This window comes from Herpailurus yagouaroundi, unplaced genomic scaffold (assembly GCF_014898765.1).
Source record: "Herpailurus yagouaroundi ecotype Mexico unplaced genomic scaffold, PumYag 217, whole genome shotgun sequence".
Classification (NCBI taxonomy): domain Eukaryota; kingdom Metazoa; phylum Chordata; class Mammalia; order Carnivora; family Felidae; genus Herpailurus; species Herpailurus yagouaroundi.
The window spans coordinates 3,255,713-3,283,685 of NW_024412448.1; the positions used below are offsets into that span (position 1 = coordinate 3,255,713).

At 54.8% G+C, this 27,973-nt stretch overlaps 1 protein-coding gene across 3 annotated transcripts in view; it reads right to left on the reverse strand.

Moving 5' to 3' along the window:
• Positions 1-21,795, reverse strand: part of USP36 (ubiquitin specific peptidase 36) — a 37,597-nt gene extending 15,802 nt beyond the window's left edge. For all 3 annotated transcript variants that reach the window (XM_040456563.1, XM_040456562.1, XM_040456561.1), the window contains exons 1-10: positions 21,684-21,795; positions 18,955-19,105; positions 16,943-17,338; positions 16,186-16,407; positions 9,516-9,626; positions 8,832-8,934; positions 4,762-4,829; positions 4,238-4,308; positions 3,510-3,592; positions 2,383-2,494 (exon numbers count right to left, since the gene is read on the reverse strand). In XM_040456563.1, the coding sequence (XP_040312497.1) occupies positions 2,383-2,494; positions 3,510-3,592; positions 4,238-4,308; positions 4,762-4,829; positions 8,832-8,934; positions 9,516-9,626; positions 16,186-16,407; positions 16,943-17,195 (1,023 nt within the window). In that variant the 5' untranslated portion in view covers positions 17,196-17,338; positions 18,955-19,105; positions 21,684-21,795. The remainder of the gene's footprint in view (positions 1-2,382; positions 2,495-3,509; positions 3,593-4,237; positions 4,309-4,761; positions 4,830-8,831; positions 8,935-9,515; positions 9,627-16,185; positions 16,408-16,942; positions 17,339-18,954; positions 19,106-21,683) is intronic.
• Between the last annotated feature and the right edge of the window lie 6,178 nt (positions 21,796-27,973).

Genomic DNA, 27,973 nt, shown 5'->3' on the forward strand with positions numbered 1-27,973 from the left:
CTCATGCCTCACTCTCTCTCTGCACCCCTGCCCCGCTCATGCCTCCCTTTCTCTCTCTGTCTCTCTGAAAAACAAAATTACCTCTGAATGATAGATTTACCTGCATCTCTGCCTATACACAACAGACGCTTTTAAAAACGAAGTATGAGTTACGTAGTGTGAACCACGGAGCGGAGTCTGACAAACGCGTACTGACCCATATTCCTATCGAGACACAGACATCAAGCCGGAAGCCTCGTACCCCGGGAAATACCGCATCTCAAATACCCACTGTTGTGATTTCTGTCGCCGTCTATCAGCTCTGACTGTTTCGGAGCTTTATACCATTAGAGACCTGGAATGTGTACTTTTCTTTTTTAAAGAGAAATTAAAAAAAAAGAAAAGTTTACTTATTTATTTTGAGGGAGAGAGAGGGAGGGGCAGAGACAGAGAAGGGACAGAATCCCAAGCAGGTTCTGAGCCATCAGCCACCAGTGCAGAGCCTGACAAGGGGCTCGGACCATGAGACTGTGACCTGAGCCGAAAATGACAAACTCGGAATCTCAACAAACTCAACACACACTAAGCTCACGGGCCCCCATCCAATCCTGCCAGATATGGGCCCCCAGATCAAACAGTTTTCTGATGGAAAACTAGTTCCGGGACATACTAAGGTGAAATATGAGCTCTTCAGGGAAAAACCACGACGATCTCATTTACCGCTAAGTCCCGCCAACTTCCCAGAGCACTGATGGCACGGTACGACATAAGCACATTAAGTGTGAGTAAAATGAATGAATGAATGACCGGATCCCAAACAATTAACTTCAGAAAACCCTTCATAACCTAAGTCCCCTCTTGGAAATTCAAAATGCAACACAGCTTATTAATAAAGGCTCTGAGAAGGCCTGTAATTCCAAAGAATTGCTGAACTGCAGCTTGGCAGTTCCCAAACTCAGCTGGGCAGATGCTTTCAAAGTACAACACAGTTATATGTACAAAATACGGTCTTTTGTAAACACACAGCACATTGTGCAGAACACAAGTTTGGGAAGTGGTGCTCTAAGTCAGCCCCCATCACCACATCACTGCCAGCAAGGAAACTGAGGCTCAGATAAGTGTCCTCCCCAAACCACATCATCAGCTCTAACCGCTTTTATGACATGACATCTTCCTTTAAAAACGCCATCGTGCAGGGGCACCGGCCTGGCTCAGCTTGGAGAGCACTTGACTCTCGATCTCGGGGTTGTGGGTTCAAGCCCCATGTTGAGCATAGAGATTACTTTAAAAAGTTAATGAAAGGGGCGCCTGGGTGGCGCAGTCGGTTAAGCGTCCGACTTCAGCCAGGTCACGATCTCGCGGTCCGTGAGTTCAAGCCCCGCGTCAGGCTCTGGGCTGATGGCTCAGAGCCTGGAGCCTGTTTCCGATTCTGTGTCTCCCTCTCTCTCTGCCCCTCCCCCGTTCACGCTCTGTCTCTCTCTGTCCCAAAAATAAATAAAACGTTGAAAAAAAAATTTTTTTAAAAGTTAATGAAATAAAATAGAGGCTCCCGGGAGGCTCAGTCAGTTAAGCGTCCAGCTCTTGATTTTGGCTCAGGTCATGATTTCAGTTCGTGAGTTTGGGCCCCACCGACAGTGCAGAGCCTGCTTGGGGTTCCCTCTTTTTCCCCCTCTCTGACACTCCCCCACTTGTGAGTGCACGTGCTTTCTCACAAAATAAATAAACTTAAAAATAAGTAAAGTAAAATTAAATTAAGTTAAAAAATAAAAGGCTTATGGGGCGCCTGGGTGGCTCGGTCTGTTAAGCATCTGACTCTTGATTTCGGCTCCAATCACAATCTCACGGTTCATGGGTTCGAGCCCCACATTGGGCTCTTCACAGGTGGTGCAAAGCCTGCTTGGGATTCTCTCTCTCTCTCTGCCCCTCCCCTGCGCTTTCTCTTTCTCAAAAATAAACTATAAGAAAATTTTTTTAAAATAAATGACTCACTTTGATATAATAAAATAAAAAGATAAAAAAATAACAATCACTGGAAGATTCTACAAAAATGCAGGCTCTTAAGCCCGGTCTTCCTGAGACTATAAGTCACTGGCTCAGGGGCAGAGCCTGGAACCTGCATTCTTTTTTTTTTTTTAAACGTTTATTTATTATTGAGAGACAGAGAGACACAGAGCGTGATCAGGGGAGGGGCAGAAAGAGAGGGAGACACAGAATCCGAAGCAGGCTCCAGGCTCCGAGCTGTCGGCACAGACCCTGACGCGGGGCTTGAACCCAGGAACCGCGAGATCACGACCTGAGCCGAAGTCGGTCACCCAACCGACTGAGCCCCCCAGGCGCCCCATGGAACCTGTATTCTTTAAAGGCGGCCGACCGCGCTGACTGGACACTGTAGTGAACACTCACCTTCGTGATCTTTCCCCCACTGAAGTTGGCAAAGCGTTTGAGGGAGAGGGTTAAGACGTTGGACGTTCTGTGGATGGTGAAGCGCTTGCTGGCCGGAACCTTCTTCTTGCATCTGTGAGGGGCGGCAGGTGGAAAAGGTGATCAGTTCGTGCTCTGCGTCCCTAGATCCGAATCCCCGTGGCTTAAATGAAGGAACGCTACCACAGGGACCTGGGGCCGCCGAAGAGCTGGAGACTATAAAGTCTTGAGGAAGCACCTGCCCACACAGGGAGGCAACTCCACACACACAGGAAGGAGCGAGCTGGAGCGGGTGTGGCCCAGTAATGCAGCGCGGGCGGGAAATCACTGAGCGTGAAGCCGGAAGACCAGGGGATGAGGGGCGAGAAGATGAAGGAAAGCAAACAGCTTTCAGGGCACAGGGAGGCCGATTCGGAGAGAGGAAGGAAGGGGAGGAATAATGAATCTGAAAAGCATCAGGAAAAATATTCTTGGCGGGGGTGGGGTGGGGGGGTGGGGATGCCTGGGTGCCTCAGTCGGTTAAGCATCCAAATAGGTCACGATCCCGTGGTTTGTGAGTTCGAGCCCCACGTTGGGCTCTGCAATGACAGTGTGGAGCCTGCTTGGGATATATTCTCTCTTTCTCTCTCAAAGTAAATCAAAAAAGAAAAAGAATCTTCAGCGACTATAGCTTCTGAAGGAGCTAATACAAAGCACAACGCCCACGCAGTAAAACCCACGTGACCCTTAGCAGAACGAGGTCACAGTTACGTCTGCCGTGGCTGATGGAGGCCACAGAAGGCAGCTCGTCCAAGAGGCGGGACGGCAGAGGGCCACGTGGGGTCACCATGCCGCTCTGTGTCGCCAGGGGACCTGCTTCCCGGGTGAGGAGCGCTCAGAACAGGGGCTGGCGCATCCTAAGTGCGACGCAAACCAACACCAGCTGCAAAACCGTGGCCACTCCATCTGCATCGTGAAGAGGTTTCAGTCTTAAGATCTATATATCCTCCTCAAGAAATGTGAGTGGCGGTCACCTCTGGGGAGGGGTGGGGATGGCCGCAGGGCCGGGTCAGGCGGCCGGAGGTCCTCCCCGATGGCTCGCTCTCTGCCGTGAGCAAAACGGAACTTACTTTGCACACATATAGGCGTTCTCTCCACTCAGGACATCTGGCTTCACAAAAAGCTCCAGAGCGCGCACGATATTAGCGGCTTGCTGAGAAGGACAAAAACGGGGAAATGAATCAGCAGCAGAAGAAAAAGGCCGACTCGAGAAACGCCAAACGTAAGGTCTTTTTCAGGCTGAGGCAGCAAATCACAACAACCTACTTGCATCCAAACTGGCCTGCCGGCTGCCACCTTCTGACACCCAGGATGTGCTGCAGAGGAGTGGGGCCGGGGGCGGGAGGGGAGGTGGGGGCGGGGGCCAAGGCAGACCGTGACCCCGGCCACACAGGTCAGGGCAGCTACCGCACGACTCCCAGGCGCGCCGGCCCCACACCCTGGGCGCAGGTGACCCGGCCCCGGCTGCAGCACCAGAAGGCCGGAGCGAGAGGAGGCTGCTCTCCCGAAGGCCCGCCTGCCAGCGGCTCCCTGCCCAAGTCCTGCACGTACCGTGGCTCACCCCTCATGCCTCGGGGACACAAAGCCACGTTCTATCTTGTTTTAAACGAAAGCAACGCACACAGGGAAAAGGCCAGCAGCCATCGTGCAAAAACGGCGGCCCCTACTTCAAGGCGGTGACACTCCAGCATTTCTTTCCCTACCTGCCTGGGTGATTCGCCATCCCTGCTTCCCGGCCCTCCCCCGCCTCCCCGGCCTCCGGCAAACGTGACCCAGCACAGCCGGCCGTGGTCCTTACCCGGATCTCCAGCGCTACGTCCAAGTAGGGGTCGTACGTGTCTGAGACGCTTTTGCACACCGAGCATTTCACTACAACGGAACAAGCGGCAGTGGGCGGGGGCGGGCGCCCCCCAGCGCGCCACCCCCACGTCTCCAACACCCAGCGCTGGGAGAAGCCCTCGGCCGCCGGCCCCTCGAGAACCCGCCCGCGTGCGCCGCCAGCCCATCGATGGCCTCCGTCCCAGACCGTGGCCTCGGCGGGCCCCAGGCCCCAGCGGCAGGGCAGAGGCCGCGTGTGAGGAGCTCAGGGGCTCAGAAAGAATAACGCCACCCTCATCTACACGTGCCGGAGGCTCTGCTCCAGACCTCCTCCGGGAACAGTGGGCCCGTCGGCCAAGGGTGCATCTCAGAGGAGACCGGGGCCTCCGAGGCTCGCCCAGGTCCGCCCACCAGGAAAGGGCCCCACCTGGGCGCGGACTCTCAGCCTTCCCTGATTGACATCCTCCTCCCTGACAAGGGTGTAGAGAAAGTGTCTTCACCTACCACGCGATCTGAGATAGCCTCCAAAAATCTGATGGACCAGGGTGGTTGCCTGCGTCTGACGATCCAACCTGGAAAGGAGGCCACAGCCTTCAAGGGAATGACAGTTAGCAGCCCCCTCCTGAGTCACCCCGGCCCAGCGCGCCGGGGGAAAACCCCACCACACGGCCCGTGACCCCACCACACAGGCACGCTCATCCTGCCCCTCAGCGGGTCCCCGGCCGCTCCCCACAGCAGCTGCCTCAAGAACCCCCTCCCGACCCCCCACCCTTGACGGGAAATAAGAGGCCGGGGAAACGCGCCCGTGTGCCCACCCAGTCTATGACAGAAGTGCCCCATCCCTCTGGAAACCACCCCCGCCCCTGTCCGACCCCTGGCTGTCCTATGTCCGAGCCTCTTACCTGCTAAGAGGGGGAGTCAGCAGGGACACCCTCCCCCGCGCCCTCTCAGCAGGACGACGGCGGTCACAGGTCACGGTCAAATCCCCGGCCCCGTTAACCAACCAGGATCCAAGACAACCCTCAGCCTCCCACTGAGCTGCCAAGTGGAGCCACGGGAGCCCTCGCGAGCACGCTCCCCTCCCCTGCACCCCCAGCCCTGCGGATGCCTCCCCCCCGCCACCTCTACACACGCCCCACGGCACCCTGCCCTGGCCCCTTCTCTGCCTCAGCATGCGGGCGGCCCCGACCCGGGGAGCTCGCTGAGACGCGCAAGTCTACACCACGGGGACCGATACAAGGGCACGTTTTCACCTTGTAGACTTAGGAAATGAAAACCAAACACCGCCACGTATCACCACCACCATTCGCCGAAAAGAGGGATGTTTTAACTTCCCAGACCGTGGAAGACATAATCCCAGCACGCGCCGGAAGCGTGTGGGAAGCCACATGTGACGGCAGCTGTGGAGACCCAGGTGGCCCCAAGCCAGCCAGGAGCCCGTCCCAACAGGGGCAAAGCACCGCACGGAACCCGCCGTCCGTCCGGCCCGAGGCAGAGCCAGCTCAAGGTTCACACCAGCCCCAGGCAGGAGAAAACCCAATTCCAGAGAGCCAACTGCAACACGTCTGAAGGGTGGTCTGGAGGAGCCTGAGTCCTAGAGGCAGCCGGGAATCGCCCGGAGTCCCCTCAGGAAGGGGAGCCCGCGGGAGAGCGAGGCTCGGGGCGCCTGCCCCCAGAGTGGCTGGGGAGGTGACGGTGGGGAAGGGCGAGCGGAGCACAGGAGAGGACACAGGGTCCCGAGACACACACACGCCACAGGCCGTCCAGCCTGTGGCGCCCAGGACAGAAGGTGCGCTCACGGCACCCTGGATGGAGAACCACAGGAGCCACCAGGCGTAGGAGCTGCGCCCAAGCGGCCCCAGTCCTGCGCGGCACCATCGGGACAGAGCAGCGAACGAGAGAGCCACCTCGTCCGGTGGAGACGAGCCCCCAGAAAGCACACACAAGGCAGGAGACAAAATCCCAAGCGGAAGTAAAGATCCGCACGCAAGCATTTGGGGAGAGGAAAACCATCGTAAGAAGTTTCAGAACCAAGAACAGAAAAGAGCAAACGGAGAAAGTTAACCGATACGGGGGAAAAAACAGGAAATCGGGTCGGAAACGAAGCTGGAATCATGTGGGGCCCGAAGGAGACGAGACTCAAGTGAACTCGGGGGAGGGGCGCGACAAGGCGGGAACGTGTCCGGAGGAGCGGTCGAGGTGAAGAAAAGGCCGCCAGACAGAGGGGGTCCTGCGGGGGGAGACCCCGACCAAGGAAGACGTGACAGGGAGGCCTTTAACACGCACCTGCCCTGGGATGGGGGTGGGGCGCCGCCCCGGACCGGGCGGAGATGCCCCGGCGCCTCCACCGGGAGACCCCGCGTCTGGGGGCACGGCACCCGCCTAAGTGATCACTGCACATTTTCAAGCCCAGACGCTCAGAACTGAGCCGATTCAAAAGTGTGGTTCGGACACCACGGGCCCGCTGAGTAAGGCGTAAGAAGAAGTCTCCAGAGCCTACCAGTAAGAAGACGTTTCCAGAGTCGATGTCTGCCCACCACGAACGTCACCTCCGGTCACTGCTCGGGTGTCTAGGAAAGCTGACCGACAGCGGTCAGCTCTACAAACGTTCCTGTGAAGCCGTCACACTTGAAAGACCGCGCACCCTTTAAGGCAAGGTCCTTGCAAGGACGAGAGAGAGAGGGACTCGCCTCAGGCAGCCCTGGGCCTATTTAACAGGGGGTAAGACGGAGGCAAAGGTAGGGATGAACGTGGGGGGAGAACACGTGAAACTTGAAGTCCCGACAACGTAAGAGATAACTCAACCAAGAGTCAGGCGTGAGAGGAGAGGGAAGGACAGAGGGACGGAGCACAAGAAGCAGTGACAAACCAAAGGGTCCAGAAAAGAGGAGGAAGGCCACCTCCGAGGGTGCACGCAGAGTCGTCACTGGAACAGACGCGGGTTGTCCCAAGCACCAGCCGAAAGTTCACAAGTTACCGAGCAAAGGAAGACCGGAGAGACAGAAACACAGCAGATGTGCCGGGGTAATCGTGGAGCAGTAGCACAGCCGGACTAAGTCACAGTACCCGAGAAGGGGGCTGAACCTGCCCACGGGAGAAAGGGACTTCCAACAAAGCTACGGTGGTTGTATCCGACCACAGCCGTGCTTCCAAAGCAAAAGCTCCAGGAGATACAAGGAGGCTGGCGCCCGCCCAGAATCAGCACCGAGGAGGGAGAAGCGAGTGCAGACGGGGGACAGCCAGCAGGACTGACGGCACAGGCCTCAAGACGGACGCGCAAAGAGCGACCCCAGCTTCAGACTACACTGTGTCGGGTGCACGGGGACACTCACGAACCCCCACCGTCATGCATCGGGTCAGAACCGGTGCCAGGAAGTTCCATGAAGTAGAAACGTTATACGTACTCACCGTTCACAAGTTCAACTGAAAATTTTTAATAAAATCAAAAAGAAAAAAAAAGTCACTTCCACCTGCAAATCAAACTAATTCAGCTTACGCCACTCTTCTCTCACTTCGCGAAGACCAGCGACACCTTTCTCACGGACGGGTGCGTGGAAAGCACCCAACTCCCCGCTGTGCAGGTGCCTGGCCACACGTACCTCACCTGACGTCAGACCCGCTCATCTTCCACTTCTGTGCCCCAACCTGGAAGGCTCACCGCCACCTACCTGGCTCTCCAGACCACAAACCTGGACTCCTCCCGCCCACGGGCCCAAACCCCAACCTTACCCATCCCTCCCGCATTCTCCCACCCCTGGAGGGCCTGGGTGACTGGGCTGGCTGGCAGGGTGTGTGCGTACGTGTGTGTGTGTTGGGGGGGGAGGGTCAGCTGCTGTCCTAAAACCTCTCAGGTGATTCCGTGCTGAGACCAGGCCTGGGAACCACTGCTGGGGACGTGCTGTACCCACGTGCATGGCAGTGAGGCCACATTGCTTGCCTCCCCTTTGCCCCCATCGGAGCCTTGGGGTGACCCATCCTAGGAGGCCTCCTGCAGGGTAAGAGCAAGTGGAATTCTCCTGGGAAGGCTCGAGGCATCCCTGCACTACGGCATGTACTACGTGACCTCGTAGACACCGGCCATCCCCGATGGCAACTGTGTCACAAAAGGCAAGACGCAGCATAAAGTCGGCGACCCGTCACGTGCTCTCGAATTCAGAATGAAGGAACAGTAACCGTGCAGAAAGTGACCTCAGAAATCATAAACCTCCTACCCTCAAGTGTTCAAGCTCTTTCATAAAGACGTAATTCCTACCCCGCCATCCTCCGTATCAAAATAGTAAGGTGATTTCTAAAGACGGGAAGAGTCCGGGACGACAGCGGACGACCCTCACACAGACCTGCCAGAGCATCCTCCCTGCAGCGAGCTGCGGGCACAGAGCTCCGCCCCCACCGCCCCCTCCGGAGGTGCCCCGGGGGGGGGGGGGGCCCTGCAGTCCCTCATGCGAGCATCAGCAGGTCAAGGACCCGGAAGGCAGGGTCTACAGCGGTAAGCCTGGGGACAGGGGCACGTCTCCCGTCTCTGCGGGAACAGGGATGAAGCCTCTGAGGAGAGGCGGGTGGAGGGAAGCACCTACTTGGCACAGCCGTTCAAACAGGCCTTCTGCATGGCGTCGATGGTGTACCGCAGAAATTCGTGTGCATCCTCCTGGTTCCCAAAGCGGAAATGCCGGGCAATCTCTGCGGACAGACAGAAGCATCAGACTGGCAGGCGAGAGCTCACACCTTCTCCCCCGGTTCCCCGCCGTCCCAAGAGTAAACGGGAAGCACCTGCAAAGCGGCCAGCGAGGAAATCGAGAGCTCTGCGTAAAGTGCGTGTCCCGTCCGCATGGCAGAGGTTTCCCCACCGAGACCTAAGAGCTTAAACGCTCCGTGCTTAACAGAAGAGCCAGAGGCCACGAGACACCAGTCACCAAGGATGTGGAACCCACTGGTCAACTACTTTTCCAGGAGCGCCCACGCACAGCACAGACGGTCACAATGACGCCACACACGGCTTTCAGACCCAGGGAGGTCAGTCTGTGTCAAGTGGCTCCCGTGATGGTCACGAGAGCCCCTCCCCCCGCCTGGCCCGAACCTCCACACGCTTCAGGGCGGAGGGCAGCACGCACCCCCACGCGAAGCCCTCCCCGCTGACCCCAGCGCCACCACCTGCGCCCGAGTGCTCTTCTGGGAAGTCTTAGACCGTCGCCTCGTTCCTGATTCCTCCCCGGCACCCCCTCCTCCGACCTCCCCAGCGCCCACCGCAGACGAAGTCTTACTTTTCAGGTCTCGGATGAAGGAGACGGGCTTGATGGCGTTGCCGCTGTTGGCGAAGGCCTGCACAATGTGGTTCTGCATGACGCACAGCATGCAGAAGCTGCCTTGGTGACCTGCAGGGCGAGGCGGTCACCGTGAGGGGGGAGCTCCCGAGACGTCTCGCCACACGGCCCAGGGAACGGCTGGGCCACAGGGGTCCCAGATGCCCTGAAGCCAGCCCGCTGTCCACGAAGGAAGCATTTCCTCTGCTGGAGAGCGTGGGGGGTCGTGACCCATCCAAAGTTGTACTTCCAGCACGTACCCCACCACCCTGAGCTGGCGCTGTTGACCTGTGTGAGGCCCTTTTCATATTTCCTGGGTGCTACTTACTAAAAGTGGGAAGTCTGACTTTCAAAATGAAGTTTAGAACACGTTTTTCCTAACTTCTAAGCTGGATCACGTGGTCCATAAACGTGAACGTTTTAGGCTCCCCCGACAACTCTTAGTTTGCTCCTCAGATGTGGGAACCTCTGCTCTCTTGGTTCTGGAAACTGCCCGCTGCCGTCTCAAGGCTTGGCGAGCTTCTTCCGTATAGACCCGGGAGCTTAAGTACAGCCAGGTCGGGGAGCCGTCCGCTCTTACACAGTCCGCGACGATGTGGCTCCGTCTCTGGGGAGCACAGGCAGCACACCATGCAGCCACAGACCGTACATCAACGGGCGGGATGTGTGCCTCGGAACTTGACCTACAGAGCAGGCAGCGGGCCAGACTGAGACCACAGGCCACGCTCCGCCAGCCCCTGCCGTGTGTGCAACTATTTGTTGCTGCTCGGCCAGCAGGCCGGACGGTGGTACGTCTTAACCGTTATTTCAAATAACGACATCTTTTAAATGCAGAGACGTACAAAGCCTATACCATTGAGCGCCAACCCGTTTTAGGGGCTCCAGAAGGAAAACACTGCCGTGACAGCGACGTCTCCTCCCCTGCACTGCCCACACACCCTCATCGGAGGTCACCGCGATCCCGAACTAGGTCACAACTGTTCCCGCTTACGTAGTTATCGCGCTAATGCACGAGCGTGTGTACCCACAAACAATAAGCGTGTTTATGTTTAGCCTACGTAACCTACGCCATGCAGTGTGAACTGCTCGGCAGTTCTGACGTGGTTCTGGTTCCCTCACGTGGGCTGGAGTATCTGACCACAGGAACAGACCACGGTTCACTTACATGCTTCCTGCTGACTCTGTGTCTCTGCTCCCACAAACAGTCCCGCACCTGCTTCCTTGTGTGCAACTTTCTCTAATGCATACGCCCACGACGGACCTCTGGGTCCCGGGGCAGGTGCGTCTTCAATTCTGCAGGATACCTGCTGTTCCACATACCCTATGTTACTTCTCAAACAGACCCAGCTTGTAGCACAAACCAATCATTCTCGCCTGCAACACTCCTCCTCACCCAGTTACTTAGGCCCGTCTCAGAATCGATACTGAAACGGCATGCGGCCTGCTCACCACACGCACATAAGAACTCTAGTATTGAAAAACAGAAAAGAACTTGCATTAGCAAAGACGTGCAGAAACTGGAAACCCTGTGCACTGTTGCTGAGGACGTGGAACGGCGCAGGGGCTGTGAAAACAAACAGTATGGCGCCTCCTGGAGGAATTAAAAATGGAGTTCCCGTGGGAATCAGCCATTCCACTCCAGGGTGCACACCCAAGAGGACGGGGAACGGGGTCTCGAGCGGGTATTCGCACACACCGTTCTCAGCGTTATTCACAAGCGCTAAAGCACAGAAGCCAAGTGTCCATCAACAAGGGAATGGGTAATGACGTGTGGTGCAGGTGGATACCGGAACCGTGTTCGGCTTGGAACAGAAAAGCAGACCCTGACACCTGCTACGGCGGGGACGAACCTTGGGGACGAGACGCTGGTGTAGTCGGCCAGACACGAGAGGCCCAACACCATCGGACTCTACTCCTGCGAGGGAGCCGGAGCAGGCCAGTTCACAGAGACAGAGCAGGATGCGGGGCGCGGGGGGGGGGGGAGGTGAGGGGAGGGGGACGTGGACTCTGTCGTCATGGGCAGAGTTTCAACTTGGGACGATGGGGTTCTGGAGCCGGATGGGTGGCCGCATGGTAACATGAATGCACCTCGTGCCGCTCAGCCGTGTGCTCAGAGCGGTAAGTCTGGGGGCGCCTGGCGCTCAGTCGGTGGAGGGTGCGACTCTTGATCTCGGGGTCATGAGTCTGAGCTCCATGTGGGGGGTGGAAAAAAAATACTAAAATCAGTTTTCTGGCTAGATCCCGGTGCCGAAGCGGTCCAGCCAGCGTGTAGCAGTTCCGGCGATACTTTTCAGGATCCTTGAGGATCTCCAAACAGCACATACTCGCGGAGGAAGAGACGACAGCCCAAGCCCACTCGGGGTCACTCAGACAGCCAGTGGGGTACAGGGAAAAATACTAAAACTTCCCTTAATACTTTTACTCCAAAAAACCTCAGAAACTGAGGCTCACCAACATTGGGCAGAGCGACCCAGAGCGACCCAGGCGCCCTCCCAGGAGTGGTAACCTGAGGGAAGGGGGGCGTCCCACCACCGACAGGGCCGATCCCAGTGGCTCCCATCTCACACCCTCACTCCCACGCGCCAGGTGTGATGGATGGGCTGCAGGGACTCATGGGTGTTTCTATGTCCCTCAATCAGTCCTAATAAGGTGGACGACGGGTGCCGCAGAGAAAACAGAAACGAAGGGCAGCGGTGCAGGGAAGGACAGAACAAAACTAGGGCAGAGTAGGGTCATCACCACCACCTCCACGAGATAAAAGCAAAGAAAGCCTAGTCTGGTCTGACTGGAAGTCCACCCGAAACAACCCTAATGACACCGAGGTCGCTACCGGAAATAGGGACTTATAACCAGCTACGCCTCCAGCGTGCACAGTGCCTCAGTATTTTAACTGCAGCAGCCACAGAGCCATTCCGATCCCAAGACGTTACAAAATGCTAGTTTCCACTGCGTGGCCATCTTTCACGAAATAACAAAAAAGAACACAGCTGATGTCCCCGAACACATCACACAACCCAAACCTCTTACCCTACCGCTGCCCCTCTCTCGCTCCCATCTCCATGCCCCAGCTCTAGCCTGATTTCCTATTTTCCTTGCGTACCAACTAAAAAAATCATGGTTCTTTTTTAGCCTCCTCCCATGCGCGTGTACCTAAATACCGTGTCGTCTTGCTTTGTCAGCTTTATAAACAGCAATTCACGCCGTACGCGGTCTTCTGGGACTTTTTCTTCACTCTGCCTTGTGGCCTTCGGATTCACCCGCGGAGCGGGTCACTCGCGCTCCTGCACCACCAGGGGCCGCTCCGCCCCAGGCCCACCCGTGACTCCGGGATCCGTTCTGTTCACGGGCACCCGAGCTGCTGGCAGCCATGTTTACACAGGTGTCGTGACACACGTGTCCCGGAGCTTTCCTGCAGAACTGCTGGCCGGGAGAGTATCCGGAAGAGGCCAGAGCAGACGAGCGTCAGAGGCTCTCGCTCACCTCCGTGCCGCCTGACGTTCAGTGTCGTCAGGCTTCTGAGTCTTCGCCCATCACAGAGCTGGGCCGTGGTACCGGTCCCGGTTGTGCTGGCGTTTCCCTGGTTCCGAGCGAGGCTGACCATCTCTCCCTGTCCTTCTGACCGCGAGCTTCCTCTTCTGTAAAATGCTGGTTCATAATCTTCACTTAGTTTTGTGTAGGTTGTCCGTCCCTTGTTGGTCTGCATTCTTTCCACATTCTCAGCAGTGATCCTCTGCTGGCGACGCGTCCCAGGTTCTGCCTCTGGTTCGCAGCTGCCCGTTTGCCTTTTGATTTCCTTCAAGTGCTTTTTGTGAACCAAAGTTGCTACTTTTAATGCATTTGAATTCGTCATTTGTGGTAGTTAGTGCTGAGTCCTGTTTAAGAAATCTCCTATCCTGGGGCCCCCCGGGGATGCTCAGGCGGTTAACCGTCTTTGACTCAGGTCATGATCGCAGTCTGTTGAGTTCCAGCCCCGTGCCGAGCTCTGTGCTGGCAGCTCAGAGCGTGGAGCCTGCTTCAGATTCTGTGTCTTCCTCTCTCTCTGCCCCTCCCCTGCTCATGCTCTGTCTCTCAATAATAAGAAATAAACGTTAAAAAAAAAAAAAAAAGAAAGAAAAAAAGAAAAAGAAATCTCCCCTCCTAAGGACAGAAAGATAGTTGCCAACATTTGCTATCAGAGTGTGATGTTTGCTTCTGATACTAAATTTTGAACGCATCTTTTGTGCACGGCTACGCTGTGAAATGGGGGTCCTATCTCACTCTTCCCAGATGTAAGCCGGACTTCTTTCAAAGTGCCATTTGTTTAAAATGCGAGACACGCGAAAGAGCAGTCTGTAGGTAACACACTTCCAGATACGTGCAGGTCTGTTTCTGGGCTCTGCTCCACCGCACTGGTCAGTCTGTCCCTCCCTGACCCAATACTCTCGACATGCTAGTTTCTCTACGTGACAAGACTTCCTAGCTGGTAGGGCATCTCTCTCCCTATAGCCTCCTTCAGAAGCGTCCTGGTGATACTGAGTCCTTTGCTTTGCTTTTTCGTATACATTCTAGAATCAGCCAGAGTTACGTTAACGAGTCTACGTTAATCTGGGGAGAACCAACATTTTTATAACAGCGAGGCTTCCTTCTGAAGGCAGCTATCTTCGTGTATGTAGGTTCTTGTGTAACGTCCTTCAGTGAGAGATCTCTTGGTAAATTTAAGTCTAGACACTTTATCATTTTTGTTGCTACTACAAACTTTTTTCATAGTAGCAACTTTTTTTTAAAACTCGTTTGGTGCGGAGAAATTCAACTAACTTTTCGTACACTGACCTATTTAGTTACATTGCCAAATTTCTAATTTATAGTTTCTTTCGCTTTTCGACGCAGGAAATGTTTCTTTTTCTTCCTTCCTTCCTTTTTTTTTAAGTAACGTTATTTTCAAGTTAGCAATGGTGTGTTCTCTCCTTTTTCCCCCCACGTCACCACTCTGGCTGAGACGGACACATCTTCCACACAAGGGGTGACAGGGACCCTTATTTCACGCGGTGTTTTGAAGAGTATATGCTTCCAATATTTTCCTATTGAGAACTTTGGGGGGTTTTTTGTTTGTTTTTGTTTTTTCGTGTTTGGTAGATAACGATTTATCAAGAAAAGGAAACTCCTTCCTATTGCTGCTTTACTAAAAGCTCATCATCAATTTCTTTTTTGGGCATCTATTTGCAGGTGACCGTTCCCTTTTCATCTGCTGATACAATAATTAAGGAAGCAAAATTAGCAGTCACTTACACGGCACTAAACTGTGGCCCGAGTACCATTCTGAGCATTTCCCGTGATTCATTCAAACTTCCCAACAACACTATCAGGATCGTGGCATTTAACAGTCACACTTGGGAGATTTTCATATTTTAGAACATCCTTGCAGGGCTACGATGAACACAAACTGCTCACAGTGTTTAAAAGGCTATGGAGTTTGGGGGCGCCTGGGTGGCTCAGTCGGTTGAGCGTCCGACTGCGGCTCAGGTCATGATCTCACAGGTGGTGAGTTTGAGCCCCACGTCGGGCTCTGTGCTGACAACTCGGAGCCTGGAGCCCGCTTCGGATTCTGTGTCTCCCTCTCTCTCTGCCCCTCCCCCGCTCATGCTCTGTCTCAGAAATAAATAAACATTTAAAAAAAATTAAAAAAAAAAAAAGACTGGAGTTTGGTAGTAGTTTGTCTAGAAGTTTCTTAACTACATTCGTGAATAAGATGGGGCTGTAATTTTTCTTATGTTGTACTCGTTTAATTTCATTCCCCAAGTTATTAGAACCTCATAGAACGAGCTGGGGGGTTTTTCTCTCCTTCTCTATTCTCTGGAAGGTTTGTGAAGCATTGCAACGAACTGTTTCTCAAAATTTTCATGAAGCTCACCCATAAGTCGTCTCAGCCTGGTATTTTCTTCATGGGAAGATCTAATCCACCCTTGTAATTTCTTTATTAGTTACAAGGCTTTTGAAACTTTCTACTTGCTTTCGTTTTGGTAAGTTACATTTTATTTCATCCCTCTTTTACCCATTTTAAATTTCTACTTGGGGGCATGTTTTAATAATGCGCATAAAACGCTGACTGGTACGATAACGGATGTATAAAGTCGTTGAATATACATAGTTTGGATATATTTTTTGAAAACCCCTCTCTCCGTTTAGGTACTCCCTTTTTTTTTTTTAATTTTTTTTTTTCAATGTTTATTTATTTTTGGGACAGAGAGAGACAGAGCATGAACGGGGGAGGGGCAGAGAGAGAGGGAGACACAGAATCAGAAACAGGCTCCAGGCTCCGAGCCATCAGCCCAGAGCCCGACGCGGGGCTCGAACTCACGGACCGCGAGATCGTGACCTGGCTGAAGTCGGACGCTTAACCGACTGCGCCACCCAGGTGCCCCTAGGTACTCCTTTTTACAAGAGTTCGGGACCAACGCTCTACCTGAGACTGGCTTCCACAGCCTGTCCTGCTGCGGGCACACGACAAATTTAGGTTTTGTCAGTTACTACGTCACGAACGTCACTCCGAAATCTGACCCGGGGCTGAGGGCTGGCAGGCCGTGAGCACACGGGTTTGTCTCTGCGGGACACCGTCCGGTCCCCCACGACCCCCAGGCCGCCCCCTCCCACTCACAGTTGCGAGCATGCTCCTTGGAGAGCAGGTAGTTGGCCAGAGGCGGGGTGTAGGTCAAGCACTGTACGGTCGAGTTCAAGAAGCAGGTGTTGCCGAGGTTGTGGAGACCCGCTCCCACGCGGTAAACCCGCTCCCACTTTAGAGACAGCCGCTCGGTGGGGAAGAGCACTTTCTGTGGGGCGGGGACACCGTCCCCACAGCTCTCGTACGCATGCTCGCTGCCTGTGAGAGAAGGGACGAGGGAAGAAAAAAGGGCCTGAGTCCACGCACAGATGGACCACAAGAGGCACACTCGGCCTGCACGTGGCCGAAACACGGCGTCAAAGGCTAACTGGTGTTCCCGCCCACCGGGAGTTACTAGAAAGCCCGGGAGAAAACCCGGTCATCCCACGGTCCTCGCAGACTGCACAGGTCTGGAATTCGAGGAGCCCCCCACGGATGGGAAGGCAAGACTCGGAGAACGAACGGCTAGAGGGGCCAGGCCCCCGCATGCTGAGGCCCAGCCCGCTTCTCTCGTTTCCAAGCCCCGCTTCTGATGAAATGCACACGAGTTCCAAGGCCTCTCTAAGGTCACGGATCTCTTTCTGACCAACCCCGTGTCGTTATTTCTATGACTGAAAGCCACCGACCCCACTGAAATCTCCCAACTCTCTGACCACGTCTCTATTTTTGTTCCTCCCACTCGGCCAACGCTCCGTCCATCCGCGTGGTCAACACACATCGAGACCCCTCCTGCCGGCCAACCGTGCGTCTGTACCCTGTCTCCTGGCCTGAGGCTCATCTCCACTCCTGTGGCGACCGGCTCCCTCCGTTTTAGGGTTCAGCAAGACATATTTGCTCTTTAAGGACTCCAGCTGATAGGAGAAACTCTTGCTGGCTGGCTCGAACTCAATCTTCTGTAGAAGGACTTTCTTGGCAGAGGAGGCCAGGAGCTTCCCCAGCTCTCCATCGTCAGCCGAGTCCTTGCGGCCGGGTTTCAGGGCTTCCTTCAACTTATCGACTATTGGCATGGTGCATCACCGTGGGGACACGAAGGGACACAGAGCGACGAGTACCCAGGTCCCAGGAACAAAGCATCACTTCTCTGCAATCCCCTCTTTGGTCTTTACGGATGCTAGCCACCACACAAGCTTCTCTGGATCGGCTGCCAACCCTACAAAGGAAGCGTAAAACATGGAAACGTGTCACCAACCACTTGGACGGAGCAGAGGCCGTGCTTCTCTCAGAAAGACCAGGTACTTCCACGAACAGCACCGAACACACAGTGACGGCACCGGCGCCAGGCGAGCCGCGCAACATGCATTTGCTCCACACGGGACCGTGCGCCTCCGGCCGGCCACACCCACCTTCAAAAGGTGACCTCGTGGTCCTAGTGTGTGCTCACAAACAGGGAAACGTGAACTCTCACAGGACACCCTGGTTGCACACACAAATCCATGTAATAAAAGAAGTAAATGGGGCAACTGGGGGGGCTCAGTCAGTTGAGTGTCCAACTTCGGCTCATGTCATGATCTCGCGGTTCGTGGATTCGAGCCCCGCGTCGGGCTCCGTGCTGACAGCTTGGAGCCCGGAGCCTGCTTCCGATTCTGTGTGTCCCTGTCTCTCTGTCCCTCTCTTACTCATGCTCTGCCTCTGTCTCTCAGAGATAGAGAAATAAACGTTAAAAAAATTAAAAAAAAAGAAAACATGACTTCAGAGGCACCTGGGTGGCTCAGTCAGTTAAGTGTCTGACTTGGGCTCAGGTCATGATCTCGCGGTTCGTATGTCCGAGCCCCGCATTGGACTCTGTGCTGGCAGCTCAGAGCCTGCTTGGGATTCTCTCTCTGCTCCTCCCCCTCTCATGCTGTCTCTGTCTCCCTCAAAATAAATAAATACACTTTTCAAAAGATGAGATAAATAAAATCTTTGAAAAAACAAAATTTCTGCAAACAAACCCAGAAACTTAAGGGGCGCCTGGGGGGCTCAGTCGATTGAGCGTCCGACTTCGGCTCAGATCATGATCTCACGGTTCAAGGGTTTGAGCCCCGCGTGGGGCTCTGTGCTGACAGCTCAGAGCCTGGAGCCCGCTTGGGATTCTGTGTCTCTCTCTCTGTCCCTCCCCCACTTGTGCTCTGTATCTCTATCTCACAAAAATAAATAAACGTAAAAAAACCTTTTTTTTTTGCGAGAGTGCATACAGGCACACGTGCACGTGAGCAGGGGAGGGCCAGAGAATAGGAAAGGAAGAATCCCTAGCAGGCTCCAGACTCAGCACAGAGCCTGACACAGGTCTCGAACCCACAACCGTCAGATCATGACCTTGGGCTGAAATCAAGAGTGGGATGCTTAACCAACTGAGCCACCCAGGCACCCTGGAACTTATCTTTAAAAGACCAAGCACAGGGGCGCCTGGGTGGCGCAGTCGGTTAAGCGTCCGACTTCAGCCAGGTCACGATCTCGCGGTCCGGGAGTTCGAGCCCCGCGTCGGGCTCTGGGCTGATGGCTCAGAGCCTGGAGCCTGTTTCCGATTCTGTGTCTCCCTCTCTCTCTCTCTCTGCCCCTCCCCCGTTCATGCTCTGTCTCTCTCTGTCCCAAAAATAAATAAATGTTGAAAAAAAAAAATTTAAAAAAAATTAAAAAATAAAAAAATAAAAGACCAAGCACAAATTCTTTGATTTGAGGAAACAAAAGAACCTTTCCTGAGAGTTGTTAATCTAAGTGTTCCCACCACCTGAACAAGCTGACAACTTGGAGAAATGAGAAGATGCACAGAAACCTCTGCTGCCTTACCTGGGACGTCTGAACTTGGGCGTGCTGCTGTTGCAGCATGGGGTCAGGTTCTGGGCCAGAGTGGGCAGGTGCGGTGCGCGACCCTCAGATGCCCAAGCTCCTCGCCTTTGGCTTGGTAAATCACCAAAGCTGCGGGTGTGTCATTCAGAATCTGTGGGGTGAACAGAGCACCACGTGAGGCACGGTCCCCTCGGCCCCACTGCATGGACACAGAGCAGGGAGGCCGACGATCTCCCTGGAAGAGTCGGTGTTAAGGCTGAAGGAGTGTCGACTGCTGGATTTAGGAAGATTCTGGAGAAGAACTGAACGCACCAGCTACAAACTCTGCAATGTGCACACTAGGGAAGCACTGCCCTCTGCCCTGCGTCCTAACCTTCAAACCAGGGACAAGTCCAGGGGCCAAAAATCTCCAGGGGGCTCTGGTCCAAAATGCTTTCCAGAAAGTGAGAAGTAATAATCACCTCCAACTTCCACGTTTCATAGACCAGTAGAATAAAGAAAAAAAAAATTGAAGGAGCAGAGAGAATCGCCACATTTTCACTTTGTTAAGTGCAGATTTCTTGTCCTTGCCATCCACGATCACTGTGATTACATAAAATTAAGGTACTGAAAATTTTTTTGCGGTGAAAACGTTCGAATGTATACAACGTGGGGGCGCCTGGGTGGCTCAGGCGGTTAAGCGTCTGACTTTGGCTCAGGTCATGATCTCACAGCTCGGGAGTTCGAGCCCCGCATCAGGTTCTCTGTCAGCAGACTTCCCTTTGGATCCTCTGTCCTCCTCTCTCTCTGCCCCTCCACTGCTCTGTCTCTCAAAAATAAACATACATTTTTTTTCCTTCTAAATATATGCAATGTGGAGAAATCAACATAGGGACCACCACGTTCCCTTTATTCATATCAGTAGTTACTATGTGGGCCCAATCCATATTCCTCTCCCGTCCCCATGTTACCAACAGCAAATTTCAGATACATTGTATTTCATATCCATAAATAAAAGCATACCCACACCAAAATAAAGAGGGAGCATAATAAACATGATCTCAGAAGAAAAGCCAATGTGGAAACTGAAGATCCCGGTCTTACAAAAGTCGCCCCATAATATCCCTGTTTTAATCAAGACTCATACCTCACTGTGCACAGGTGAGGACATAGACAGACACGGGCCCAAGGGCAAATGTTGGGGGACCAAACAGCGAGGGGACGAACAGAACTCGGGAGATATAACCCGATTTATTTCAAGAGAAGTAATTTCAAGAACCCCTATCCCACCGCCCACTCCTCACTGTGGAAGTCAGAGATTTTTGAACAAACGTCATTTTTCAACTTCTGACAAAGATCGACCTCTGTGTCACCGATGCCATCCAAAACATCAATAACCAAAAAGTTATTTCCTTCTGAGGTGCAGGAACCCAGAGAAAAACGTCCTTGCAATCACCAGCAAGCCCTCTGATGTGCGCATCTGACAACCTGCTCTTCCAAAGTCGGGAAGGATGCTCCCTCCATTCCGCGTCGCTTATGGTCCAGAACAGCTCGGGCTCCTGGGTGCCTAGTCCCACTTCGGAGAGCAGCCGGACACAGCTGCCTCATATTCCCTCTCCCTCCCCCTGTAAATTCACTTTTCCAGGATGAAATGCACTCAAGACTCACAGGGTCAACCACGTGCTGGTGGGGGAGGAGCCCCAGATGGACAGAGCCCCGGCCTCCCTGGGGCACCTTCACAGGGGGCCTCCGGGCTCTTCTGCAGAGGCGAGCAGAGCCTCCCTCTCCTTGGAGGCCGGATTCTCAGCAATCGCTTACAGAGAGCAGGCTGGACGCTTTCCTCTCTCATCGGTCTCGGTTTTAGAATGCTACTCGGTCTAGCTCCTATAACCCCGGGGGAGACTCGACACTACCCACTAAAACGGGTATTTTAACCACCCTCCTCCCACCTTGTCCTCACCCACTCGCATCCACCTTGACCATGACCCTGAGGAAGGTTACCTCCTCCGGGGGTAAGTCTTTCCCACGTTTTTCACTAAAAGGAAAAAAATGAGATTGCAGCACTGTTGCCAAACGGAACAGGCTCCTCCAGATTTTGACTTAAGCCACTTCAGAGAGTCTGGTTTCGGCATAAATGATGCTTCCGTGGGTAACGACCCTGTCCACGACCGACACAGGCAGTTGCCTCCTCCGACCCCCCGGAGCTCCTGGCTGGGGCAGGCTCTCCCCTCCATCACAGGTCAGGGTTCCCCGGGAACAGCAAAGAGGAAGCCTCCCAGACCCCTCCTGTGGAGCCCCCCGAACCCCGCGCGGACGACGCGCCCCTGACCCTCCCCGGGCTCCCCGAAGCCCCTCGCCCTTGACCCTCCCCGTGGACTGCAGAACCCTCTCGGACCGCGCGCCCCTGACCCTCCCCATGGACCCCGGAGCCCCTCGCGGGCCGCGCACCCATGACCCTCCCCGTGGACCCCCGAGCCCCTCGCGGAACGCGCGCTCCTGGCCCTTCCCGTGAACCCCCGAGCCCCTCACGGACAGAGCAGCCCCGAACTGGCCAACCGAATAGCCCTGGGCCCTCCCTACGGGTCCCTGAGCCCCTCGAGGACGAGTACCCACATGTCCCCTGTGCGTCCCCCCCCCCCCCCCGCCAGGGCGCACCTTCCCGCACCCCAGGCCCCGCGGAAGCCCTCCACCGGGCCGGACGCGCAGCCTTCTCTCGGCCCGCGCGCGGCCGCCACCCGGCCCCAGCCTACCCGGCCCTCGGTGGGCCCGGCTTCAGGCCCGCGGCGCTGGCGTCTGCTCCGCCCGGGCCCTGCACACGCACCATCCGGGCCTCGGGCGCCTCACACACGTGTCACCGCGACGCTTAAAGGCGCCGCGACTCGCGGCCAGCGCTGCCGGACTCGAAACGTCGTGGCTGCTTTAAGAGCAGCAGGCCCGCTCCCTGGGCCCGCCCACAGTCGCTCTACGCAGCCGATACGTCATCCCCTCATCCCGCGGCCCCGCCCCCTACGCGATGACGCAAGCACGCAGAGTAGGAGACGCCCCGCCCCCTGGGTCGGAGCCGGGCGAGTTCCCGGAGAGCACGTGAGGCGTCCGCTTCCGGGTCCTTAACGCGCAACGCACCTGGCGCGGTCTCAGACCCGGGGCGGCCACAGTCCCGCGCCCAGTGCCCGGCGCGGGTGGTGCTGATGTCGCGGGGTGTCGGCCTCGCTGTCCAGGGCCTTTAGTGGCCGAGACCCGGACCGGGCGCGATGAGGGCAGCAGGCCCGGAAAAGCCAGGGAGGGCCGAGCAAAGAGCTGCTGGGATGACTGTGGGGAGAGGTGGCGGTTGACCTCTGAAATGTCCGGGGGGGGACCGTGTGCAATTCCCTGGCCCCGCTCCCGACCTCCAAACGCATCATCCTGTGACGACTGCGTTCAGCTCTTGGTTGAATGCTTGCAAATACGCATTGCTTCTGCGGTATTTTAAAACATCCTTTTCACCAGACCCACTCCTCGCGTGAACGGGCAGGGGGGAGAACGAGCGGCTCCTAGCCTGACCTCCCGTGGCACTCTGACACTGACGAGGGCAGCGGGTGGGAATAAACGACCCAAAATCACAACCTTGCGCTCAGAGCCTTGTCTGCCTGCTCTTTCTTGGCAGGGAAGTCTGTGGCGGGTTGGGTGAGCTCCTGGGGGAACCTCCTAGAGCTAGTCTCCATGCCCACGCTGCACCCCGACAGTCCTTGGGGCCGGGATTGGAGATGGACCCACAACAGGTGTCACTGGGACAAAATTCACCCTGTAGTTGTTACGTGGATGCTGGTGTCCTGAAAAAGCAAACAAGCAGAAACAAAACCGTAGGGGCCTGGGCCTGGGAGAACCCTCAGGAGCTTCAGTTTGAGATCTGTTCCTGGGGTGAGAGCATTCTGTGCCCCGAGACAGTGATTCAAACCGAGACAGTTCTCACTATGGTGTCGCCTGATCCCATGTGTAAGCGAGTGATTAGAAGTGTGGGGGCAGGTCCCAAGGGCTGGCAACCGACAGGGGAAGGAGAAGACTAGGCTTTTATCCCAGCACTGCCCTAGTTCGCGGGTTGCTTTGGACAGTGAACTAACCTGGATCCTCATCTGGGGAATAAAGACAATCTCCAGCAGATCTGTAGCGCTGAACAAAACTGAACACCTTTGCTTCCATCGCTGAACTGATATTATGTGTCAGAGACCTAGCTGGTCTGTCGCCTTGCCAACATTCTATGCTTTAAGCCTCCCCGGCAACCCTATAAAAAGATACTGTTGCCATTTTACAGATTAAAAAAAAAACTGAGCACGCGCACCATCTCTGCAAAGCGGTGATGTGAGGGTTTAAACCGAGGTGCTCCCGGCTCCAGGTTCACACCATTAGCTCAGGCCCTCAGAGAGACCCTGAAAATCTGAGATGACAGGTTAGCCGAGAGGCTTCTGTCCTGCTTCACAAAGTAATCTGAAACCTAGTAGGGAAGAGCTTTCCGCCACCCACACTCCCACCCTAACTCCCCCTCCTGACTCTCGATAAGAAGCCTCAGCGTGGAATCTCCTCGAGGTATGTTCAAGTAGGCCTTTCCTAAAGCACTTCATCTCAAAGGTCACCAGAGAAATGCAAATGAAAACCACACGGAGGGATGTTTCACGCCCACTAGGACAGCTAAAATTGAAAACACTACGTGTTGGAGAGAAGGCAGGCAAGTAGACTGGTACAACCCCTAGGAGTAGAACATGATGCAACCGTTTTAGAAAGAAAAGTTAAATGTTTCTTTTCAGTAACACAAACACCTGCCCCATGGGCCGTCCGTTGCTGTGGCCATCGCCACTGTAACTATGCCTGTAGTCCAGGACCTTCCACATGTGCAGCTGCAGCCCTCTGCTCCCCCGACCCCCATCTAGGGAACGGTGGGTCCAGTAAGTGCCGGCTGATCACCTCCCTGCAGGATCCACAAACACTTGAGCCCACCATGCCCGGACACGGGTGCATTCCTTCTTGCCTAAACCGCCTCTCTTTTTCTGCCCTGTTGCCCACTTGGGCTGCTGGGCTGGAGCTCAGACCGAATCCTTGTCCTTTTCAGCTTTTCCAAGCTCCCTGGCATCCAGGAGGGTCTGGCCACTGGGGGTCACTGGCGAGACTGGAGGGCAAAGGAAAGGAGTGGCCGGGCCTCTCTCTTCCACCCTTTCTGCTCGGAACAGGAGTCTCTGGCTCCCTCCAGCGATGTGCACTGTGGTTCCAGCCTTCTCCCTCCCCAGCCTGTCCCCTCCCTGGGCTCTTGTAGGACAGCCTCCAACCTCTGTCCCTCTGCCCTAGAAGTGCTAACAGCTGCCTGTTGTTCTCTGGTTGGCTTCCATCAGGTTGTAAGCAATCTCTGCTTTAATCCTGTTTTGTTTTTTTTTTTTTAAGTTTATTTATTTATTGAGAGAGAGAGAGAGTGAATGGGGGAGGGCCAGAGAGAGAGGGAGAGGGAGAGATCCCAGGCAGGCTCTGCACGGTTAGCACAGAGCCCGATGCGGGGCTGGAACTCATGAACAATGAGATGGTGACCTGAGCTGACATCAAGAATTAGACACTTAACCGACTGAGCTACCCAGGCGCCCCAAGCCCCCTCTGTTTTAAAATCTGCACAGAGTGGTTCTGGTGTTCCTGAGTGAGCCCAGGCTGATACAGGCAATGACCCCAACATCCACCTTCCTGGTCCACATCCTGGTCTCCTCTCTCTCCCTCCCCATGTAAATCGTCAACCAACAAATTTTGCTAATTTTACGACTCACATATTCCTCAAGCCACTCTCTTCCCTCCATCTAATTGCCCAAATAAAGCCCTTCTCCCTCCACACCTGCGTTCCTGGGATGGCCAAATCCATCACTCGAACTGCCAAATAGAATAATAGAGTTGAAAGGCCTACCCGAAAACGCTGTGCACCTGCCTGAACCCTTCCCTGTCACCAGAGGCTGATGGGAAAGACAAGCTCCTTCGTATGGTCTCTGATGGTCCCTGGGGGGCTGGCTACTTGCTTGCCTTTTCCTCCTTCTCCCCAGCCACTCCCTGCCCTGGATCTCTCAGCAGAGCTGAATCCAAGCGCCCCCCACCCCCCCCCCCCACTCCCCAGACCCTAACAAGGCTGTCTCTGTTGTAGGCTCCAACCGGTCTTTGGGCTAAATTTCCTTTCTCACTTGCCCTTCTCCAACTGCCTCAGGCACCACCTCCTCCAGGAAGTCTTCCTGGATTCCCTCCATCCCTGCCATTAGGTTTGTGTTGCCTTGGGCCTGCTGCACTTTCCATTTATATATTAATTGGAATGTTCTCTGGACTTCTCCCTCCCCTACCATGACTCTTAAAGCCCTCACTATGTCTCACTCATCCGAGTGTCCCCGGGGCCTGGTTCACTGCAGATATACTGTGCATGTAAATGTTCACGAAAACCAACCAAACAGAAAATGAAATAGGGAAGATGAGACAAGTGAATAATCTCTAAATCCTGAAGGAGAAAGGGAGAAAAACACTGAAAATAATAAAACGTTCTCTTTTTATTTTATTTTTTTTTAAGTAGCTTCGTGCCCAGTGCAGAGCCCAACGTGGGGCTTGAACTCAAGACTGCGAGATCAAGACCTGAGCTGAGATCAACAGTCAGACGCTTGCTTAACCGACTGAGCCACCCAGGTGCCCCTCCCCTAAAATTCTTAATTCAAAAAAAAAAAAAAAAAAGTGTAACCAAAATGAATCAAATTAGAACTTACCTTTTAAGAAAAATGTTTATTTTTGAGAGCGAGGGAGAGCACACACACACACATACACACACACACACACACACACACACACACGCAAGCAAGTGGGGGAGGGGCAGAGAGAGGGGGAGAGAGAGAATCCCAGGCAGGCTCCACACTGTCAGTGCAGAGCCCGATGCAGGGCTTGAACCCGTGAACCAGGAGATCATGACCTGAGCCCAAGTCAGACGCTTAACCACCTGAACCACCCAGGCACCCCAAGACCTTCCGTTTAAATCCCAGCACCACCTTGCATTGGACACTCAGACCTCGCCACTGCCCGGGGTGCCATACGAACCAGGCTCAGCTAGATTGTTCTTTGCCGTAGTCTGGGCCTGCCTGGGAAGGAGGTGGGTACTGGCCCAGGGGGCCGTGGCCAGAAGCTTCCCGTAGGGAGTTTCAGCCGTGACTAATTCTCTCCGATGCCGGGAGAGGAAGTGACAGGTATCACACCCAAGCCCAGGCCAAAGGCTGAGAATCTGCCGGGGCCTCCTTTGCTCCTTTTCCTGGCCGAAAGCGAAGGACTCTGAGGCTCCGGAAGGTGGTGGGGACACAGAGGGAAAGAGCCCAGGTCTCTGAATTGCCTGAGGAAGGTCACCCAACAAATGTCCCCGTTGATCTTGGCAAGAAATCCCCTCTCTTTGTTAGCTTCGGAGATGTTGCGTCTGCTTGTTATGGAATCCACAACCACCTTGCCTGGTGCACCTTTGCTCCCAGATCGCAGGGCCCTGGGGCTGTGGGGTGCTGAGGCTGGTGCCACGCACCTGGGACCACAGCGGAGGGGGGTTCGATGCACCCGGTGTCCTTGGGGAAGTTGTCCTACGGCGACACCACACGTCCTGGTTTATGCCGCACGCGTTGCGAGCACTCTCTTGCTCTCTCGAAAGTGTCCCAGTTTGGAAGATAAATTATATAGAGATGAATCTTCCAGACAATTGAATCTGACCCTTTTTAAGTTTACAAACTACAACCCATCACAGGCATTTTGGTGTTTTGACGTGTCTTAGCTGACACTGGGATTTTATTGTCATCCTTGGTTCAAGTCTGGCAAAAACTTGTTCTGAAAACTAACGCACACAAAGCAAAACAAAAGCCACTACAAGGCCCTTCTTTTTTTTTTTTTTTTTTAATTTATTTTTTTTTTTAATTTATTTTTTTTTTCAACATTTATTTATTTTTGGGACAGAGAGAGACAGAGCATGAACGGGGGAGGGGCAGAGAGAGAGGGAGACACAGAATCGGAAACAGGCTCCAGGCTCCGAGCCATCAGCCCAGAGCCCGACGCGGGGCTCGAACTCACGGACCGCGAGATCGTGACCTGGCTGAAGTCGGACGCTCAACCGACTGCGCCACCCAGGCGCCCCAAGGCCCTTCTTCATGCAAACGGAAGGCAAAATGTCCCCAGGAGGGAGACAGTCTGGGGGAGGGTAAGCTGCTTGTGCCAGGCTGGTGGCTGGCGGTCCTCAGGGATGCTGCGGGAGGGAGGAGGCCAGACCCCGCCTCTGCCCGGGTTCAACCCCAGCCCCAGTGCTTACTGGCCGGGTGCCCAGGAAACGGACCTCCCTATGCCTCAGACCCTTTATCTACCAACCAAGAAGGATGAGAGCACGGGCTTCTCGGATTTGGCCCGTGTCCCCTGGGATAACGTACGTGAAGCCCTCGGTATGAATCCTGGCGTGGAATAAAATGTTAGCTTTGACCAGGATTATTATTAGAATGATTTGCGAAGCAGTTGCCCAGGGGAGTTCAGGGTCAGAGTCTCCTGAGCCTGCGGAAAGTCACAAACATGAAAGGGTCAGGGTGTGTATGCAGAAGTTCCCACAGGCTGCTCTCCTTCAGAAGGTCTGCTTCTGGGCTGGCGTCTGGGAACGTGGATTTCAGGAGGGTTCCCCTGCTGAATCTCTGATAAGAACACATCCTGGGGGGCTCCTGGCTGGCTCAGTTGGTAGAGCATGTGACTCTTGATCTCGGGGCTGTGAGTTCGAGCCCCAGCTGGGTGTGGAGATCACTTAAAATAAAACGGGGGCGCCTGGGTGGCTCAGTCGGTTAAGGGTTCGACTTCGGCTCAGGTCACCATCTCCCGGTTCGTGGGTTCAAGCCCCGAGTGGGCTCTGTGCTGACAGCTCGGAGCCTGGAGCCTGCTTCCGATTCTGTGTCTCCCTCTCTCTCTCTGCCCCTTCATAATCCGTTTGTTTCCTGAAGGAGAAAATCTGCTATCGGAGCTAACGGTTTCCCCAAATCAAAGGGCTGCCTTTCACCGCAAAGGATTCACG